The sequence below is a fragment of the Pteronotus mesoamericanus genome, unplaced genomic scaffold, assembly GCF_021234165.1.
Source record: "Pteronotus mesoamericanus isolate MK-2021 breed Mesoamerican mustached bat unplaced genomic scaffold, CSHL_Meso_final scaffold_533, whole genome shotgun sequence".
NCBI lineage: Eukaryota > Metazoa > Chordata > Mammalia > Chiroptera > Mormoopidae > Pteronotus > Pteronotus mesoamericanus.
This window is the reverse complement of record NW_026555320.1, coordinates 6,310,660-6,329,648: the sequence shown is the minus strand read 5'-3', so window position 1 is coordinate 6,329,648 and position 18,989 is coordinate 6,310,660. Positions and strand designations below refer to the sequence as shown.

General features: G+C 59.9%; 1 protein-coding gene across 6 annotated transcripts in view; it reads left to right on the top strand.

Moving 5' to 3' along the window:
- ITPR1 (inositol 1,4,5-trisphosphate receptor type 1) overlaps window positions 1-18,989 on the top strand; it is a 223,293-nt gene that overhangs the window by 114,253 nt on the left and 90,051 nt on the right. For all 6 annotated transcript variants that reach the window (XM_054594640.1, XM_054594639.1, XM_054594637.1 and 3 more), the window contains 12 exons: window positions 89-143; window positions 1,977-2,142; window positions 2,241-2,411; window positions 2,809-2,874; window positions 3,787-3,924; window positions 4,271-4,396; window positions 6,552-6,752; window positions 8,338-8,589; window positions 11,134-11,259; window positions 12,364-12,492; window positions 15,223-15,343; window positions 16,179-16,363. In XM_054594640.1, the coding sequence (XP_054450615.1) occupies window positions 89-143; window positions 1,977-2,142; window positions 2,241-2,411; window positions 2,809-2,874; window positions 3,787-3,924; window positions 4,271-4,396; window positions 6,552-6,752; window positions 8,338-8,589; window positions 11,134-11,259; window positions 12,364-12,492; window positions 15,223-15,343; window positions 16,179-16,363 (1,736 nt within the window). The remainder of the gene's footprint in view (window positions 1-88; window positions 144-1,976; window positions 2,143-2,240; window positions 2,412-2,808; window positions 2,875-3,786; window positions 3,925-4,270; window positions 4,397-6,551; window positions 6,753-8,337; window positions 8,590-11,133; window positions 11,260-12,363; window positions 12,493-15,222; window positions 15,344-16,178; window positions 16,364-18,989) is intronic.

Here is an 18,989-nt window from a genome sequence, read left to right as displayed (position 1 = left end):
GCCCGCGGGAACCGGCGGGTGGGGTGGGGGGGCGCGGAGCAGCGCGCTCGGACCGTCCTGTCTGAGGTGATGCTCTCCGGCGTTTCAGGTGCTCTTGACTTTGAACACATCGAAGAGCAAGCCGAGGGCATCTTCGGAGGAAGGAAAGTATATTTCCAGTTCCTGTTTCGTGGGCGGTTCTGGGACCGGGGTGCCCTCCCACCCCCGGCCTCTCACCCGGCTCTCGGGGCTCATGCTCCTCTGCGCCGGGGGGCTGCCGCCTGCTCAGGCTCAGGTTGCTGCGCTGCTCTTGTCGCGATTCTTGGTTCTCGGTCAGAATGACCGCGGTTGGCCAGGGCCCGGGCCGGGGGCGGGGGCACAGGGCGCAGGTGTGAGTGTGTGTGTGTCCTGCCTACAGCGGGGTTTAAGGAGGCTGCCCCAAGCACACATGGGACAGGATTTTTTAAATGGTGGGAAATAGGCTCGAAAGGGAAAGGGAGTTGAGCCCAGAGTGGGGCTGGCGAAGCTGTGGGCCCCCGTGCTGCTGGGCCGCAGTGTGTCCCTGAGCTCTGAGGCCCCCGCAGCAACAAAAACGAACACGCTGCGCTCTCGCCGTCCCTCCCGTTACCATACACACCCCTTTAAAAACACAACAGTGCTCAGCGTTGCCGTGCAACACGACAGAGACTCGAGCTCTTACACGACTCCGTACCACCAGGCCTGTGCGCCTGGTCCCCACAGGGCAGACGCCCCGGAAACGTCGCGGGCCGAAACACGGTCGCTTTTACTGCCCCGCACGAGTCTGGGTTGGCCGGGCCTCAGCCCGGGGGTCCTTGTGCAGGTCGCTGTTGGGTGTGTGGTGTGGCTCGGTGAGCTGGGGACTGGGGCTGGCGCTTCCAGCTCACGTTCCTTGCCTTCCTGGCTCCTTGAGGGGGCGATACGCGTGAGGCTCAGGTGCCTCCCTCCCCTTCCCCCCAGCCTCAGGAGCATGTTGGGCCTAGTGTCTCCGCTCCACGCTAAATGCAAAACCTGTGGAATTTGAATTGATTACTTGCTGTGTGGAAGGCGATTTTTATGAAAACATGGGGTGTTTGGGGTTCTGCCTGACAACACTTCACGGGCTCTGTGGTCTCTCAGCTTTCCTGCCATTTTTCTGGCACTGAACAGCGGGGCCCCTTCTTGCCAGGTCCCCGGGGCTCGCAGCAGGGACGGCACGTGTGCGTGGCACATCCTCGCGCTTCTCTTGCCGCCGGCAGCCACGAAGGCTTGCCATGCAGCCTTCGTTTGATAGTAAACACACGTCGGCACTGACGCAGTCAGTGAGTGGCCTGCCATGCCGTCCCGACGTGCGCCTTAACGTTTTACTTATTTAAGTAACACAGTAAAATACGCTCGGACACCATGCCGAGCACCCCAGTTTGAAGGCCACTGGGTTGTAGTGGCCCACGGCCACAGCCGCCCATGCTGGGCTCCGCCCCGCCCGCCGCCGGCCAGTGTGGAGAGAAGTCGTAGACAGGGCGATGCGCCCCGGGCACTGATACACCCAGGGCTGGTGCATGATCGGTGTCCAGGTGCGTCATCGGCCGGCTTGGTCTGGACTGAGACGTCGGGGTGTCCACCAACTCGAAACTAGAACAGGTCGCTGGGTAGGCAGTGGGTTACAGCACCTCAAGGAAGAAGGGGCCTGATCGCTGAGGAGGGACCCAGCTGTGCGCCGTTCTCAAACCACGGATGAGGCGGGAGGGCGCGTGCACCGAGGAGCAGGAGCCCCGCGGCACAGCCGTCCCGCCACAGCGGGAGGGCAGGACGCTGCTTTGACTTGTGCCCCTGGTGACGCCTTCATTGTCCTCACGCCCACGAGGAGCTGAAGATGAGATGAGAGGATTTTGATAAAGGAGCTTGTTGGGAGTCAGGTCACCGGAGGGGCGGGGCCCGCGGGGCCTGCGCGTGCGGAGGGCACGGGGCTCACTGGCTGCTTCCCTCCCGCGTCCCCGCAGTGAGGAGAACACCCCGCTGGACCTGGACGACCACGGCGGCCGGACCTTCCTGCGCGTCCTGCTGCACCTGACGATGCACGACTACCCGCCCCTGGTGTCGGGGGCCCTGCAGCTCCTCTTCCGGCACTTCAGCCAGCGGCAGGAGGTCCTGCAGGCCTTCAAGCAGGTAGCGGGGGGCGCTCAGCACATGCATGTGCGCGTGTGGGTGCCGTGTGGGTGCGCACGCGGTCCGTCGTGGGCCGCTCACGGGCTGCACCCACTCAGGTTCAGCTGCTCGTCACCAGCCAAGACGTCGACAACTACAAGCAGATCAAGCAGGACCTGGACCAGCTGCGGTCCATCGTGGAGAAGTCGGAGCTCTGGGTGTACAAAGGGCAGGGCCCCGACGAGGCCCTGGACAGCGCAGCCGGGGAGAACGAGCACAAGAAGACGGAGGTGGGTGAGACCCAGGCGGCGCCCCCGGGAGGGGCCGGCTGCTGGAAACGGGCCCGCCCCCCCCCCCCCGGGTTTAGGGAAAAGGCCGATGGGGGTCTGGGCCATGTTGCCGTGGGAGCAGCAGCCCTTCTTCCGGGAGATGAGCGGCAGGCAGTCTTGCTGCTTCTCGTGGGCCACCTGGGACCGCGTGGCGTGGACGTCACGGCCGAGTGGGTTAAGCCAGATTCCCTGACGTGCCCACTTGGGACAGAGCCCGATCTGCAGCCGGGCCTGCCCGGCCCCCCTCCCCGCCCCCAGCGAAGGGGCGCCAGCCCGAGGGAGTGCGTGCGGGCAGGGGGATGGGGCGCGGGCCCCGCGTGCGTTGTGGAAGCTGCACTAACGCTCCCGTTGGTCCCAGGACGGGGGCAGCCAGTCGCAGAAGCACGAGAGCACGAGCAGCTACAACTACCGGGTGGTCAAGGAGGTGAGTCCTGGGGCCGCCCGCCCTCGGCCCTGCAGAGCCGCGGTTTGCGGTGGCCCCGCAGAGGGCGCGCGGTGGGGGCCTTTCTACCTGTGAGAAGTGTGACGGGGACAAAGTAGGCCTCAGGGTTCAGGTGCGTGCGTTGTAGCGGCGGGTCTGGGTTCACATCCAGCTCCGCCACTGCCTCCCTGCCCATCGTCCGTTTCCTTCCCTGTCCCCCGTGCACCTGGACAGGAGGGCGGGGGAGGAGGGCTCAGGGACAGAACTCGGGGCTCTGCCCGGCGCCGGCACGCGGTGTCCCCCGCTGAGAGCTGTGGCGCACCAGAACCCTCTGTGTGGCGGGGTCGGCGCCAGGAGGCTGGGGCTCTGGTCAGGGCGCCAGGGCGAGGCCTCCCGCGCCCTCGGCAGGGACCCGCGCGTCCACACGCCGAGAGCGCGTTCTGAAACCTTACCGCTGGCTGTGGAAGCCACCGCCTGTCCCCTGCTCACTCTGGAACGTCACATCCTCAGTGCGTGGAGATTCCCGCTGATGCCCTCAGCCCGAGTTCTACCTACTGGAGGGATTTTCCTCCTTTTAGGTTTTGTTTTGTGATCCCTTTGGCCTCCCTGCCCACCGCCCCCTGCAATCTTGTTTCCTGAGGTTTCCTAGTTTTTTGAGGTTCACGTCTTTCTTTATAAGAAAAGTTTTTAGCTTTATTGACGTATAACAAACACAATTATAAGGTTCTTAAAGTGCCCAGCATGGTGATTGGATGGGCGTTATGAAGCGATGTCCCTGGCACTCCTGCAATTAGGTGTTTGGGGGGCGGGGTGAGACACCCCAGACCTTTTGTCCCAGCAAACCACAAGGCAGCAGCCCGGCGCTCCCTGCTGCGGTCCCTCTGAATGGAGACGCCCCCCACCCTGTCTCCCCAGATCCTGATCCGGCTCAGCAAGCTGTGCGTGCAGGAGAGCGCATCGGTGCGCAAGAGCCGGAAGCAGCAGCAGCGGCTGCTCAGGAACATGAGCGCGCACGCCGTGGTGCTGGAGCTGCTGCAGATCCCCTACGAGAAGGTCAGCCCCGGCTGCGCCCCGTCCGCGGGCCAGGGTCCGCCTCGGCCAGACACGGGGTCCCGGGTGCTCCTCTTAGTGTCCACTCTGAGGTGGCTTTTTCTCGAATAAGATTTTTGCCTCTGCCTGAGGCTCTGGGGGCAGAGAAGGCGGACGGCAGCTGGCCGGCTGCAGGGTGAGTGGGATGCAGCCAGGGCTCTCACACGAGGCACCCAGAACCCGGGAGCGGTGGGCAGGGCGGGGCCTTCCCCGCCACCCGGCCCGGAGACGAGGGCCCCCTCCTGGTCACCGCCCTTGTCCACCGCGCCGCCTGATCACCACCCGCTTTCGCCTGTGCCCTCCCACACAGGCCGAGGACACCAAGATGCAGGAGATCATGAGGCTGGCCCACGAGTTCCTGCAGAACTTCTGTGCAGGGAACCAGCAGAACCAGGCGCTGCTGCACAAACACATCAACCTGTTCCTGAACCCCGGGGTGAGAAAGACGAAGACGCTGGGCCTGGCCGCATGGGGAGCAGGGGGAGGCCGGGGCCAGGGCCGGGGGACCCCTCCCAGTACAACGCCAGCCCCGGGGGAACCTTTGACCCACATCACGAGGAGGTCAATCACCCCGCCTGTTGGGGGTTGGAGGGAGCAGGAGGCGGGTGAGGACGAGGCAAGCTGCATCCGTGTCTTTCGAACGGCACTTCCGTGCCGCACCGCTCTCCGCTCTCCGGCAGGAGGCAGGCACAGTTCTCTCCCTGCAGCCCCGCCCCCGAGCCAGGCGGGCGCTGTGCGTAGGCTCAGGCGCAGCATAGTCCGCCCACAGCACGGCTGCACAGCTGTTTAGGTCACTAAATATATGTGTTTCAATTACATTGAATACGTATTTTCAAGCTTTTAAAGAAAAATGAGGTGCACTCTACACTTCGTTTTGCATTTTGCTTTTTCACATAATACATCATGGCCGAGTCTGCAAGTCAGAGGTGTTTTTCTCCTTTGGCTTGGTGGCTGCATGGCATTCCATACAATGGTGGTGTTTTTAAGAAACCGTTCTCATCGTAACGAGACAATTACACACTGTCTAATTTTTGGGTTTTAAACAGCTCCACAAAGGATACCCTTATACACGCACGCTGCTACGTGCACCCTCTTGTTTGTATTTGAGGGCTTTGCAGGAAACGGACTGCTGGATCGAAGGGTGATAGTCCCTCGTGGTCCCGTTAGGATGAAAAGGCAAAAGATAAAAGGTTTAAAGCCCTCTATCTCACACCAAACAAGAAACTCCGTAGCTCAGTAACTCTGGGTAAAAAGTAGAAAATAGAGCTTCTGGAAGGTACATGAAAAGACCTTCATGACCTCGTGGAGAATTGATGTTTTTCCCCACAGTGCGCTAATGGTTCCAACCGTAAAAGAAAGTATTGATACATTGGACTTTTTAAAAAATGTTCATCAACTGACACAATGAAGGTGTCCGGAGGCAAACCAGGGAGTGGGAGGGGACATTTGCAGTGCGTCTGTCCGACATAGAATGTGTGTCCAGTGTCTATAACAAACTCGGAAACATCAGTGAGGAGAAATCGGACAACCCACTTTTTCTTTTTTTTTTTTTTTAAGATTTTATTTAATTTTTAGGGAGGGAGAAAGAGAGAGAGAAACATCCATGTGTGGTTGCCTCTCCCACCCCCTACTGGGGACCTGGCCTGCAACCCAGGCCTGTGCCCGGACTGGGACTCGAACCAGCGACCCTTTGTTTCTCAGGCTGACACTCAACCCACTGAGCCACAGCAGCCAGGGCTGCTTTTTAATATGAGCAAAAACCTTCGAAACGAGACAGCCCACCGCAGACGATGTCCACGTGGCCAGTGACCGCAGCAGGTGCTCCGCGGGCTTAGTCAGCGGGGAAGGGGACGTAGGCAGTGAGAGAGGACTGGAACTGCAAGGGCAGACGATACTGTGTGGAAAAGGGTGCGGGGCAGCCGCAGGGTAGGACGTGAATCGTGAACGTCTTCTGAAGGTGTTGGGTGTGTCTTCTAAAGCCAAACAAGACACACTGTGCTGCCCAGCAGTTCTGCTCCTGGTTCCGCCCAGCAGAACCGTATGCACTTAGTTTGCCAGAAGACACGTGCAAGGATGGTCAGAGCGGCGCTCCATGTTTGTGGTAAGAGTAGTGTCACGACGCACTAAAACGAGACACTCCCCATCAGCTACAGAACAGAGAAATCCACTGCGGTGTCTTCGTACAACGAAACACCCGTAGCAGTGCCAAGGAACAAGCTACCGACACCTGTAACAGCAGGGGTGACGATGTTGCAAATGAAGTCGGAGCGAAGAGGCCAGTGGGAAAAGCAGGCACGAGGGGCAGGAACGGGCCGCGCGGGAGCGCAAGCCCACAGAGGAGGGGCGCGGCGGGGCGGGCCGGCTTCGGGGGCTGCTGCTGGGGGCTGGGTTCCCCTGGTGCTCGCCCGGTTCGCCGACCCTGGTGGTTTGTGCAGTTCTTGCTGTGTTCACGAAACACGGCTGGAAAGTTTCCGAGGAAAGGAGGCCACCTTCAGGGCGCAGACGCGTCTCCCCGCGTTTTTGGCGGGCTCCTCTTTCCCCGCGTGCGCCCCGCCCCGCCTCTGACCGCCGCCTGCGCCCCACCCCCGCAGATCCTGGAGGCTGTCACGATGCAGCACATCTTCATGAACAACTTCCAGCTGTGCAGCGAGATCAACGAGAGGGTGGTCCAGCACTTCGTGCACTGCATCGAGACGCACGGCCGCAATGTGCAGTACATCCAGTTCCTGCAGACGATCGTCAAGGCCGAAGGGAAGTTCATCAAGAAGTGCCAGGACATGGTCATGGCTGAGGTGACCGCGCTCCGTTCCTACAGGCCTTCCTCTGGCGTCCCCTAGAAAGTGTAACATTGCTTCATCTTACCCGCATGAGCTGGCGCGCTCTCCCGGTGCCATAGAGAGAGACAAAAGTAACGCTGTGTGTGTGTGTGTGTGTGTGTGTGTGTGTGAGAGAGAGAGAGAGAGAGAGAGAGAGAGGGAGAGAGCGAGTGAGAGAGAGCGCGAGTGCGCGCACAAGCTCGTTTACGAACTTAAACTGCAGATCTAGGCAGGAGCCGAGTCTGGCTTTTCACAGCAGTGAGAGCGTATTCATTTTAAGGAAGTTCGGCTCAGATTCTTGTGACAGATGGAAAAAAAAGGTCAGGAATAATGAACCAAAATCTAGTGGATGGAGAGAAATGTGGACGGGATCCCATGGGCCAGAGCAGACTCCTTTCTTGTGGATTATACCATTTTTTTAAAAAAATTAGTCACCTAATTAATTAGCTAGAAAACACGTTGCCTGAGGGTTCCTGGGAGGAAGCGGGTCAGGGGAAGCAGGCCAAGCACCCCGCCCCTAGCCCCCCGCCCCGGTTCTCGGTGGGAGGCAGCGCCCCGGCCACCCCTGCGCCCTGGCCTTCCCCGGCTCCGTTTCATCTTTCCACCTTTTCAAAAACGAAAACTTCAGTAAATCTACCCACCGCTTGGCTTTATAGTCCCATCTATGTACATGGTCCCTGGAAGGCAGTGCCGTGTCACAAAGGGTCACTGGACCGCTTGGTGGCTGTGTGACCTGCTTCCTCAGACCCGCGGCAGGCTCTGTACAGAGAGGGCACGGCAGGGCTCGCCGAGGGGCCGGTCCAGCGGGCGCCGCAGCCCGGCAGCCTCCGCTCGCTCACCACCTGCTGGACACCGCAGCGCCGTGATTAGGGAGCGATCTGCCCCGAGTGCCGCAGGCAGCGCTGCGGCCCAGGGAGGGCAGGGCGACCCGTGGGGAGTGTTTGTCATTGTCACGGCAGCTGGCATGTAGCTAGAGCTCTTGAAAGTGAGCTGCTCAAACACAGCGTCGCTGTGTTCACGTCGGCTTCTGTGCCCGCCTCTCGGAGCTTCGGCAGTACACGCGGCACTGCGGTTGATTTATCCTTAAAGAGAGTCATGAAAAGCTGCGGGGCCGGGGAGCCCGTTCCGGGTAGGGTGCCCGGCTTGTTGATGAGCGCGGCAAGGAAGGCACGTCTCCGTTAGAAGACGGTAATTAGTGACGTGTTGGGGCCGAGTGTGAGAGAGTCCTACCAGGGATCCTTTGAATGCTGAAAAAGAAAATGGAAACATTTTCAAAAGCAAAACGACAGCCTGACTCGCAGCCTTGGAAATGCCAGTGCGAGCTGGTGAGCCCTGTCCCCGCCGACCCCGGGCCCGGCACCCCCGCTGTTTCCTCCCTGCGTCGTGGCTTAGGACCGCGGATACTTACGCACCTGGGGGTTAAAAGGCTGCTGCTGTGGCTGCCCAGCGGTTTAGCAGCACGAGTGGACGAGGGCGAGAGGCGTGGGTAACCCCGGCGAGGCTGGTGGGCGGGGGAGCCGGCCCCGCGGCGCGTGGCCTGAGCGCAGCTTGCCTTCCGCAGCTGGTGAACTCGGGGGAGGACGTCCTCGTGTTCTACAACGACAGAGCCTCCTTCCAGACTCTGACCCAGATGATGAGGTCGGAGCGGGACCGCATGGACGAGAACAGCCCCCTCACCTACCACATCCACCTGGTCGAGCTCCTGGCCGTGTGCACGGAGGGCAAGAACGTCTACACCGAGATCAAGTGCAACTCCCTGCTCCCACTGGACGACATCGTGCGCGTGGTGACGCACGAGGACTGCATCCCCGAGGTGAGCCCGCCTCTGGGCGGGGGGGCGGGGGGGCGGGGGGCGCCGCACCATTCAGGAACCTGCAGCGCCTTTGGTCACGAGGCTTCAGTCGGCTGAAGCAGTGTTTCCTCGAGTGTCGATTCTGTGCAAAAGAAACGTGGCAGGGGCTTGTTTTTCCTTCTGTGTCCTCTCGAAGGGTGGGAGTCACTGCGGAGGGGCCAGTGCCTCAGCCTGCCGCACGGAGGGGGCTTGGTCTGCACGCACTTTGGGAAGCGAGCTGAGATGCGGGGGTCGGGGTCGGGGTCGGGGTCGGGAGCCCTGCCCTGCTCCCCAGACACACACTCGTATCGCAAGCATGAGGAGCAGCGTGTTGTAAAGCACTGAGGAGCCGCAGCAGCTGCCAACCAGAAAATGAAAATAACCTGTAATCCCGTCCCCTGTCATCGACACGGGGCAGGTTTGGGACGTGATTCCCTTCTGTCCCCTGTTCCTAGATGTTGACTAGTAACAATGACAGCCACAAAGTGGCTCTCACAGCATACATTTCACCTTTGTGTGCTTTAAAATACACTGTTAGTTTATAGTCTAAACACATACATGGTTACGCATCTAGCATTTGTAACGTTTATGTATAGTATCTGTAACATAAGTTACATATGTTACTTGTGTTGTTAGGTTAATTTTTAAAGTTAATAGAGTTTATAGAATCTCAGATAACAAAGACTGTAAAGGAGTAAACAGTGAAAGATCTACTCTGTTCCAGAAAATCATTGGTTACGTTTTTGTACCTCCTTCCAGACTTTCGCTTGTATATAAACAGATACGAGTAACGCAGACCTTGTTCTCCGGCACCCCCTCCGTTAAGCACAAAGATGACTCTGTCGGCGTCCTGCTTGCTCTTTACGCTGCCCGTGAAAGGGCTCTGCTGCCCGTTTTTATAGCTGCTGAGTTCCATTGCGTGGATGTATCAGATGTGTCCTGCAGAAATACTGAATCCGTTTATGATAATATAGTGAGATAATAATTAGAGAAAGGAAACCACGGAGTTGCACTTTTCTCACAGCCTTGTCCATATAGAACAAACTACCAAACTTTTGGAGTCTCCTATCGAATAGATGAAAACAGTATTTCGACATAGTTTTAATTATGGACAATCAGCTTTTGTCAACCCGATTTTTGTTTGAAGTACAACGTAGGAACAGAAAGGGCGTAAATCTCAGGGTGTAGTGGAAGAAGAATGGCAAGGAGGACAGCTGCCTAACCCCCACTGCGGTCAGAGAGCGGGACAGACCCCCACGTCCTGTCCCCGCCGCCGGGGCAGCTGTGAGCCACATGCACGCACTCCCTAGTGGCTTCTCCTTGAGCGGCCCACGCGGCATCACCTGGCTCTGCCGGTATTGGCACTCCCTTCACAGGTTATTTTGCGCCTTTCTAAGGTCGACTCTGTCTTGGTGAGCCCCCTCCACGCCGCCGCGTGTGGCCGCCCTCTCTGCCCCTGGCCAGTCCTGCTCTGTGGCGGGCGCTCACGGCAGCGTGTCCAGGGTCCGGCTCCTAGGACCAGTGCGTGGCACGTGACCATGCAGTGACGCGGAGGGACCGGGCCCTGGCTCCCCGCGGGCGTCCCAGCCACGGCTGCGCGTCTCTGCAGGGGGCCGCCTGGAGGGCAGTGCGGGGTCAAGGCCGCCTTTCTCCCGTGTGACCCCACTGTGCCGAACCATTTTCCCACGGCTGCCGCAGCCGCTGGGCCTCCCCGGGAGCCCCCTGCTGCTCAGCCAGCGCGGCATCTCAGACCCTTCGTTTTGTCCTATTTTCTGAATCCAGTGGGGCTGGTGTCTCGCAGTGGCTTGAATTTCTATGCCCTTCATTACTCAGGGCTGGTAAAGCCCCTTTCTGTGTGTGTCTGATGTCCGATGCTCCTTTCAGGAAATACTGGGTCGGACGTGGTGCGGCCTCCCTCTTCGAGGGTCTGTCTCACACACACACGTCTGTAGGGGTTGGTTCTTCATTGGGAAACATGTGGCAAACAGTGTCTCCAGCTCATGTCATTGAACTCTTAATGGTGTCTTGGCATGAACAGAAATCTTGATCTTTTTTTAAGAATGTATTGATTTTATTTTCTTTTTTAGAGAGAAGCATCAATTTGTTTTTCCACTTACTGTTACAGTCCTTGTTTGATTCCTGTATGTGCCTTGACTGGGGATCGAACCCACAACCTTGGCAAATAAGGATGACACTTTAACCAACTGAGCTACCCAGCCAGGACCAAAATCCTTAACCTTGGTGTAGTCAAACTTGTCCATTATGTCTCCTACGGTCGGGGTTTTTATGCCGTTCTTTGCCTTGAGGCTGGGAAATTATTCTCTTCTGAAAGCTTTGTAATTTTAAATTTTATAAATGTGAGTTTTCAATATCAGAAAAATCAAGGAAACGAAACCGGGCAGGGGAAGGGCCACTCTGGCCCGTCCTCAGCACTGAGGGGGGCAGGGGGCAGCCGGCAGTCGGCAGCCCCCCTCGCCCCCCCCCCCACAGAAGCAGTGGCTCACCAAGCCTGTCTCTGTCTCCCAGGTTAAAATCGCCTACATCAACTTCCTGAACCACTGCTACGTGGACACAGAGGTGGAGATGAAGGAGATTTACACGAGTAACCACATGTGGAAGCTGTTCGAGAACTTCCTGGTCGACATCTGCAGGGTGCGGCTCTCGGGGGCTCTGGGGGCAGCGTCAGCCCGCGGGCGGGCGTCTGCCTGCCTGCCTGCCTGTCTGTGGGCATCCCTGTGTGGACATCGGGAAAATGTCTCCTCATTTCTACTCCCTGATTCGAAGCGCGAGGACACAGCCGTGGCTCCTGCCTGTCCCTACGTCTCACTTCCACCTGTGCTCTTAGCCGAGGATTGAGTTCCCTTGCCAAGCTGCAGGGAGCATAGGTTGTCTTCTGGTTTTCTTTTCATCCTTTACGGGTTGGCGTGGGAATGACCACCTGGGACATGTTCAGATCAGATTCGTAAGGTCTTCTTTTCCTTGACAAATACATCTGTCCTTGAAGCCCCTTCCTGACTCAACACGCACGTCAAGGGTTCGGCAAAGCCTTTGCGTTCCGTCGGTGGCTTTCCTGCCCCAGAGTTGGGGGTGGGGGGGGCGTCCCTTCCCCTGGTTTGGTTTTGCACTGAATTTAATGGACCTTCTAAAGCCACATGCAGCTGCCTAGCGAGGCCCTGCATGGAGTCAGTGCGCACGGTGGGGCTGGGCAGGGGGACAGAGCATACTGGTGAGCTGAGTCCCAGCCCCCTCCCGCAGCGCTGCCTGCCGGCCAGGGGCTGCAGGCAGAGCGGGGGTGTGGAGCTTTGGAGAGACCGTGTGCTGTGGCCTTGGGGACAGATGTGAGTCTCCTGACCATGTGGATTAGGAAACCGTGGCCTGCAGCGAGCGCGTGCCTTAAGGCCGGGGGTCGGTCTCCTCTGGGGAACAGCTAGGCCACAGCAGCAACGCCGCCTCTCCCTGCCTGTGGGGCTCAGGTTTGCCACAGGCGGGCAGGCGTTCGGAGGAGGTGGCCGTGCCGGTCCCCCGCCAGTGTGATGCTTTTGTGAATCCATGGTGTCCAAGATGACCTGGTTCTCTTGTTCCATGATCTTCTGTTTTTATTTTTAATCGCTGGTCTCTTCTGGGGAAAAATCCTGGCCTGTGGGCCTTTACTTGCTGTTAGAGGCCAGTTGCAGAGACGGCCGGTGGCTCAGCAGCGCGGCCCCCTGCGGGGGGCGGGGGGGGAGGGGCCTGTCTGAAGCGCACACTCACCCGCAGGCCTGCAACGCCACGAGCGACAGGAAGCACGCGGACTCGGTGTTGGAGAAGTATGTCACCGAGATCGTCATGAGCATCGTGACCACGTTCTTCAGCTCCCCTTTCTCCGACCAGAGCACCACGCTGCAGGTGAGAGGCCCGCGCGGGCGGTGCCGTGGGAAGGCCGGCCAGGCGACCGTGTGTCCCCGAGGAGGGCAGCTGTCACGGGGCGCGGAATGGAGAAGCACCTGAGGGCGTTCTCCACAGCGGGCGGTTTCACTGGTGGTGGTTTCCCCTAAAATGCCTCATTTCCCCCTCGCCGACCTCGCCCCTCCCTCCAATGTCACAAAGACGAGCAGCCCTCCATTAGGTGCTAGCAGGTTGCCCACAAGGGATAGAAGTCCCGGAAATCTCCGTTTGAGCTCCAAACGGGAGCCTGCGGCCCACCGGAAGCAGCGCCCGCTGGGGCGCGATGGCACAGCGGCCACTGTGAGCCCCTTCGCTGCACGGCTCTGGGGCCGCCGTCCATGGTCCCGCGCGGGGCGGGTCTGCGCGGCGGCGCTCGGTCTCCGACAGTCTCAGAGCTCTGGGGCTGGGCAGCTGGCAGTGGTCCTTGTGCTTGGGGGTCGCTCTTGTTTTCTGACTGCGTCTTGGCCAGTGGCCGCCGCGGTGCCCCCGTGGGCCGTGCCTATGCTGTGGAGTGAGGCAGGGACGCGGTCTCCAGTGGCCAGGAGAGGAATATGCACTGTCCTTGTCATGGAAGGAGGTGGAGGCCACCAGGGCTGATGGGAGTGTTGGGGGGGGGGGGGGGGCGTTGGACGATAGACAAAACATCTGAGATTGAATTTCAGGTGAATCCTCCAGGGGAAGAGAGATTCGTAGTCAGCGCGACAGTCGGGTACGTTTATTGGACCCTGCTGTGGCCCATTGACCACACAGAGCGGTTCGTATGTGCTTAGTGCACGAGGTGGATGGTGGTGTCCCCGTCTCGCCTCAGAGTAAACTGAGGCACGGAGGGGTTCGTGCCCGTGCCCAGCCGCGGTCACAGCTCCGTGATTTCAGCCCAGCCCTGGGTGACTCAGGTGTGAATTACGGAGTGTTCACGGCGACAGGCTCTCCCAGGGGATGCAGGTAGCCTCTGGCGGCTGACGGGTGGGGAGGCAGGCAGGGCACAGGCAGGGCAGGGCAGGGCAGGGCAGGGCAGAGGGAGGATGCGCGGGCGACCCAGGAGTCGCGAGGCAGGCGGGGCGAGGCCCCTGAGAGGCGGGGCTCAGGAGCGGCAGGAGTGGGGGGAGTTTTAGGGGGAAGGTAAAGGGCAGTCACGTCCTTCCGCCCAGAAGGCCAGTGAGCTGATGTCCCCAGGTTGCGCATCAGCGTGGGTACTGGGGAGGCAGCTACCCGGTCCGTTCGCTCGTCCTCTCTGTCGAGGTAGGGGCTGAGCAGGTGCTCAATGAATCCTCGTTTGACCGAGTTACTGTGGTCAAAAGGCGCTTCTTTCCTCGAGGACGGCTGTTGGGGTCCCACCCCACCCCGGCCTGTATGAGCCCGGCGGGTGGCTGACCATCCACAGCTGCCTCGCCTTCTGGGCGCATGGCCACGGCCCCACGGGACAGGCACAGAGCTGAGCGGGCTGGCTCTGTGGGCCCATGTGCTCCGGGGCTGAATGCCAGGCTCCCTGGGCTCCCTGGGCTCCAGCGTTGCTGGGGGCACAGTTGACCGTCCCACGTGGCTGTGAGCTGTGGGACAGGAAGTACTTCCTGCAGAAGCTGGGGTTCTGGTTCCCAGGAGAACGTGCCCAAAAGAGCCTGACGTGGACCACCTACTCTGCCCCCCCCCGCTTCTCAGTGCTTCCGGGCGCTTTCTCCTAAGCGGGGTGGGCCTTGGGGTGTCACCGGTGGTGGGACAGCAGCCCCTGCGTCTGAGGGCCGTCATCAGGCCCCGTGACGTCTCCCGGGCAGCACGCGGCTCACACGGGGTGGGAGGTGCTGCCGTGGAGTTCTCAGAAGAGGTTCCGCATTTGTAGTAACTGGTTTTTCCTTGTCGTGGACTTCCTTTTTCCTGAGCACTTTCAGTTTTTCTTTTATTTCAGGATCCTCTCTAGAGTTTTTGTCCTTTCTTCTTAGCTCTGTGACCTCCTGCTTTTTTGGAGGGGCTCTGCGAGTCCTTCCGCGGAACTAGAGGCTGGTAGAGGGGGGATGTTCGCCTGCGGGTCCAAAGGGGCCGTGGTCCAGGCAGCTTCGGGGGGAGGCCAGGCATGACTGAACTGGCTGTAAAAAGTCAGCGTCAAATTGACGCAGTGGACGTGTGAGCTCCCTTTAAAACGAGCACAGGCTGACGCGGTCGCAGGAGGGAGTCCTGCTGTGTGCTTAGACTTTCAGTCCTCGTCTGTAGCAAGCAAGTGCATTTACCGAGAGCCCCACGGAGTTGTTCTGCCTGTAGGTCGTGGAAGCGGTGCCAGCCACCAGGGGGTAGGGACCCTCCGGGGGGACCCACTTACCGGGTGGTTTTGGGTGGTTGAAAGTGTAGGTCCCACTCAGGACACGGTGTCTGGAGAGAACTTTGGGGTTGACCTGGACAAAGCTGAGACTCCGAGAGGTGCAGTGGTTTCCTTCCCGCTGCACAGCCGGTCGGGAACCGGACAAGGGCACCCGTGTCCAGCTCTGATGCCACCGCGCCTCCTTGTGTCAGAGGTGCCGGGGCTGTTGGGGAGCCACTGGCTCTTCCTCCCGCGGCTCCAGCCCTCCGCCGTCCCCCTTCCCGCCTTCGCACGCGGGCTCGCGAACCCCGCGCGGGGCACGGCCTGTGGGGTCGCCCGTCGTGGCCACAGGCAAGCCTCCCGGCCTCCACAGCTTGCGCCCCCCCGCCCCCCGCCTCTTGCAGACTCGCCAGCCCGTCTTCGTGCAGCTGCTGCAGGGCGTGTTCCGGGTCTACCACTGCAGCTGGCTGGCGCCCAGCCAGAAGGCCTCGGTGGAGGGCTGCATCCGCGTGCTGTCCGACGTTGGTAAGCCCTCGCGCGGCGCGGACGGCCGCCGCACTGGGAGCCTCCGTTGACTGCGCGGGCTGTGGCTCTGACAAGGCCCCTCACTCCAGGGGGACAGGGCCACGTGGGCGCCCAGGCTCCCTCCCCAAACCACTGTCTTCTCCCCAGCCACGTCTCCCCAAACTGGAAGCCAGCCAGTCCCCTCGAGAAAGGTAGGCATTGAGAAATGAGACCCCACGTTCGGTGGCTCTTGGCAAGTCCGAGTGCTCTTGAGCTCAGTCAAGGCCCCGGGCAGCCCCCCACTCGAGGAGCTCCCTGGCGTCGCCTGGTGAACACGCCCAGGCATGTGGAAGCGTGCTGTCCCGGCCTCAGGAGCCCCCTTCTGCACAAAGGGGCCGGCTCCCTTTAGCCTCTCTGGGTAAATGGGTCTCCTGCGTCCTTCCCCCAACAGCATCAGACTCTGCCGCCGCCGGCCCTCCCCGCTTATGCTGTGCGTGCGGACGGTCACCCCCCTCAGTCTGAGAAGACAGTTCACAGGCCAAACAAGCACCCTGTCTTGATCATTCTTAGCATACGTGACCTCGGCACAGACCTTGAAAAGCCATGGGGTGACAAAGCCCGTTGAACTTGCCCGACTGTCCGACCTCAGAGCGTTGTGACATCCCTCAGAGCTGTCGCCCTCAGAGCTCGCGTCAGAAAACCTTCCCAGAGAGGGCGACAGGGCTCAGGGGAGCCCCTCGGTGTTCACAACACTGTGCGGACCCGAGGAGTCTGCCCCGTGGGGACAGGAGTCAGTCTGTCTCTAGGGCGCCCCCCCTGAGAGCCGCAGGCCCACGCGTTACCTTCTCCCGTGCAGCCAAGAGCCGGGCGATCGCCATTCCCGTGGACCTGGACAGCCAAGTCAACAATCTCTTCCTGAAGTCCCACAACATCGTGCAGAAGACCGCCATGAACTGGCGGCTGTCAGCCCGCAACGCGGCTCGCCGAGACTCCGTTCTGGCCGCTTCCAGAGACTACCGGAACATCATTGAGAGGCTGCAGGTAATGCCTGGGGCCGAGAGAGGGGAGCCTCACCTGGCCTGAGGCGGCTCCCACACTCAGCAGTGCTTCCTGAGCCAGAGAAAATCCCAGATGGGCCGTAGGGAGAGGTTGGGGCCAGGCGGGCGCAGGCAGTCACGTGCCAGCGCAGATGAAGGGACGGCTACCAAGCAGGAGAGCAGCTCCTGACAAAGCCGCGGGCCCTGAAGGCCGTGCGTAGATGCGCAGGCTCCTGTGAGGCGTGGGGCTGCGCTTTTACCCGGAAGGGACATTCAGGGGCCACAGAGGATGCTTCGAACGCGGGCATCCACGTGCCGCTGCCCATCCCGCTGGGGGCGGCCGAGACAGAGTAGCAACCCCGAGAGAAGAGTTTCATAGCAGAACGAGCCACGTGAAAATACAGGTGCATTGCGCTTTAGCCAGATCATACTCTGTTCTTACGTGAGGCGGGGGAGCAGTGGGCACTGGGTGGATGGTAAACACTTAGGCGTCTTACCGTCTTTTTTGCAGTCGCTTCACGTGACTCTCACCGAGTCACAGATCCTGGGAGTGAGCTGGGTGCAGAGGGGCAGGGCCGGACCTCAGGCCCATGTGCCGGTTCTGGCTTCGTGGCTGACAGACGGTGTAACCTGAGGGAAGTCACCCCCTGTGCCCGGAGTCCCAGTCTGGGCAATGGGATACGAGCAACAGCCACCTCGTGGGGGCGACGTGAGGGCCGAAGAGCAGTGAGGTGTGGGCTGCACACAGGAGGCGGGCCCTGCCCGGGGTCTGCCTGTGGCTGCAGTCAGGTGGTGGCTGTGGTTGGACTCACCCTGAAGTCTTGCTCACCTCACGCAGGGTGGTTGGTTGGCGCTGGTTGTCCGCAGGGGCCTCCCCTGCAGGTGTTGACAGAAACATCTTCGTGTAGCCTCCCCCCATGCTCTGGGCTTCCTCACAACATGGCGGCCAGATCGCATGGGGAGCGTTGCAGAGAGACAAGGGGAAACGCTGTCCTGTCTTTAGGATTTTGCTTCAGAAGTTACATAACGTCACTTCTGTCCTACCCAGTTAGTCCCAGGAAGTCCACTCAGGGTCAAGGCAAGGGAGTTATGGAGGGGACGCATTGTGAGAAGAATGTGAGGCCGGACACGTGGCGGCCGCCCTCGGAAGGCGGGGTGTACGTGAAGCACAGAACAGCGCCTGGCCAGGGCGAGCTCTCGATCAGTCGGAGCTGCCGTTACAATGGTTGTCACTGGTGTTACTGTTGTTACTCTTGTGAGTACAGTAATCGTGATCATTCGATGGAGTAAGCGAACCTCTGTGAGGCGATGTAACTTCCTAAGAGGCAAAGAGTTTCTGGCTTGTTCGTCAGCCCCCTCCGGGCACGGGGGACACGGGAGTGCAAACCCAGACGCGACCTTCGAGCTCACAGGGACTCGGGCCCTGGACCAGAGACGGACACCAGTCCGCCGAGCGCACAGGTGAAAGGAAATGACAGGAGGGACACGGGCTGCAGCGGGCGGGCCTTCCTGTCACGGAAGACCCTGTCGAGGCACCTGGTCACCTGGGTGGGGGTGCTGATCCAGGGAGACGCCCTTGGCTGAGCAAGTTACCCTTGAGCTAAGACTGGGGCAGTGCCGGACTGACTTAAAAAAATCAAAGGGAGAGAAACAGAAATGTAAGGCTGTAACGCGGGAGAGAGGACGGCGCATCCAAACGCCCCAGGAGGGTCCGTGGCTGGAGCCCCCGAGCCGGGGAGGCGGGCAGGGCTCCGCAGCCCAGGAAGGGACCTCAGCCCCGAGACAGCACTGGGTCTTAAAGGTGCTGTGGTCCCAGTGGAGGGCGTCTAGACCCCACCGAGCTCCTAGAAAGAGGAGCGATAGTGTAGACGTGTAACAGTACAGATGCTCAGTACTTTACCTGCAGCCAAACACACTGGTATCTTGTGCTCTTCTTAGGTGTATTGTGCATATTCTCAGGGAGTCAAATAAAACACAGAAGAACAGATTGCTTGTTATAAAGACTTGCCCAATGGCTAGAGGGTCCTCATTACCTAGTGAGTCGTTGTCTGAGTCCCAGAGTCACGAGGTTGCCCGGGGCGATGGGAGAACCCCCACTTGTCCACTTGCAGGCTGGCCCCGCCCTCAGCGCTGGTCCCCTTCCCTGCCCATCGCTTCGCCATCTCTGTCTGTCGTTCTCTTCGGTTGTCGAATGTTTTACATTTGACGACGCGATGCCAGTTGGCTGCCCTGTCGAGTTCAAACCCTGCAAAAGATGCAGGGTTTCAGGAGCATGATGTTGAAGAGCTACTTCAACCCCATCAAATGCTGTAGACAAATGATGATTTGTGAGTTAGGACCAGTTCTTGTCAGAGGAGCGAAAAGGAGCTGCTTCCAGAGAGGAGCCGGGGCGGGCGGGGGGCGGGGGGGCGCGGAGCTGACGAAGCCCCGGAGGGGCCTGTAGCGGCGGCCCTTCTTTCGGCTGGACCCTGACAGCGCGAATCGGTGTTGCCGTGCACTCTGCCCGTCTCGGTGGGAGAGCCCCCCCAGCCCAAAGAAATAGTTTGCTTCATTCATGCATTTTAAATATTACTGAGTGATTATGAATTTTGTTAAGGATACAACAAAGTTGCATTTGCGTTTTAGATTCA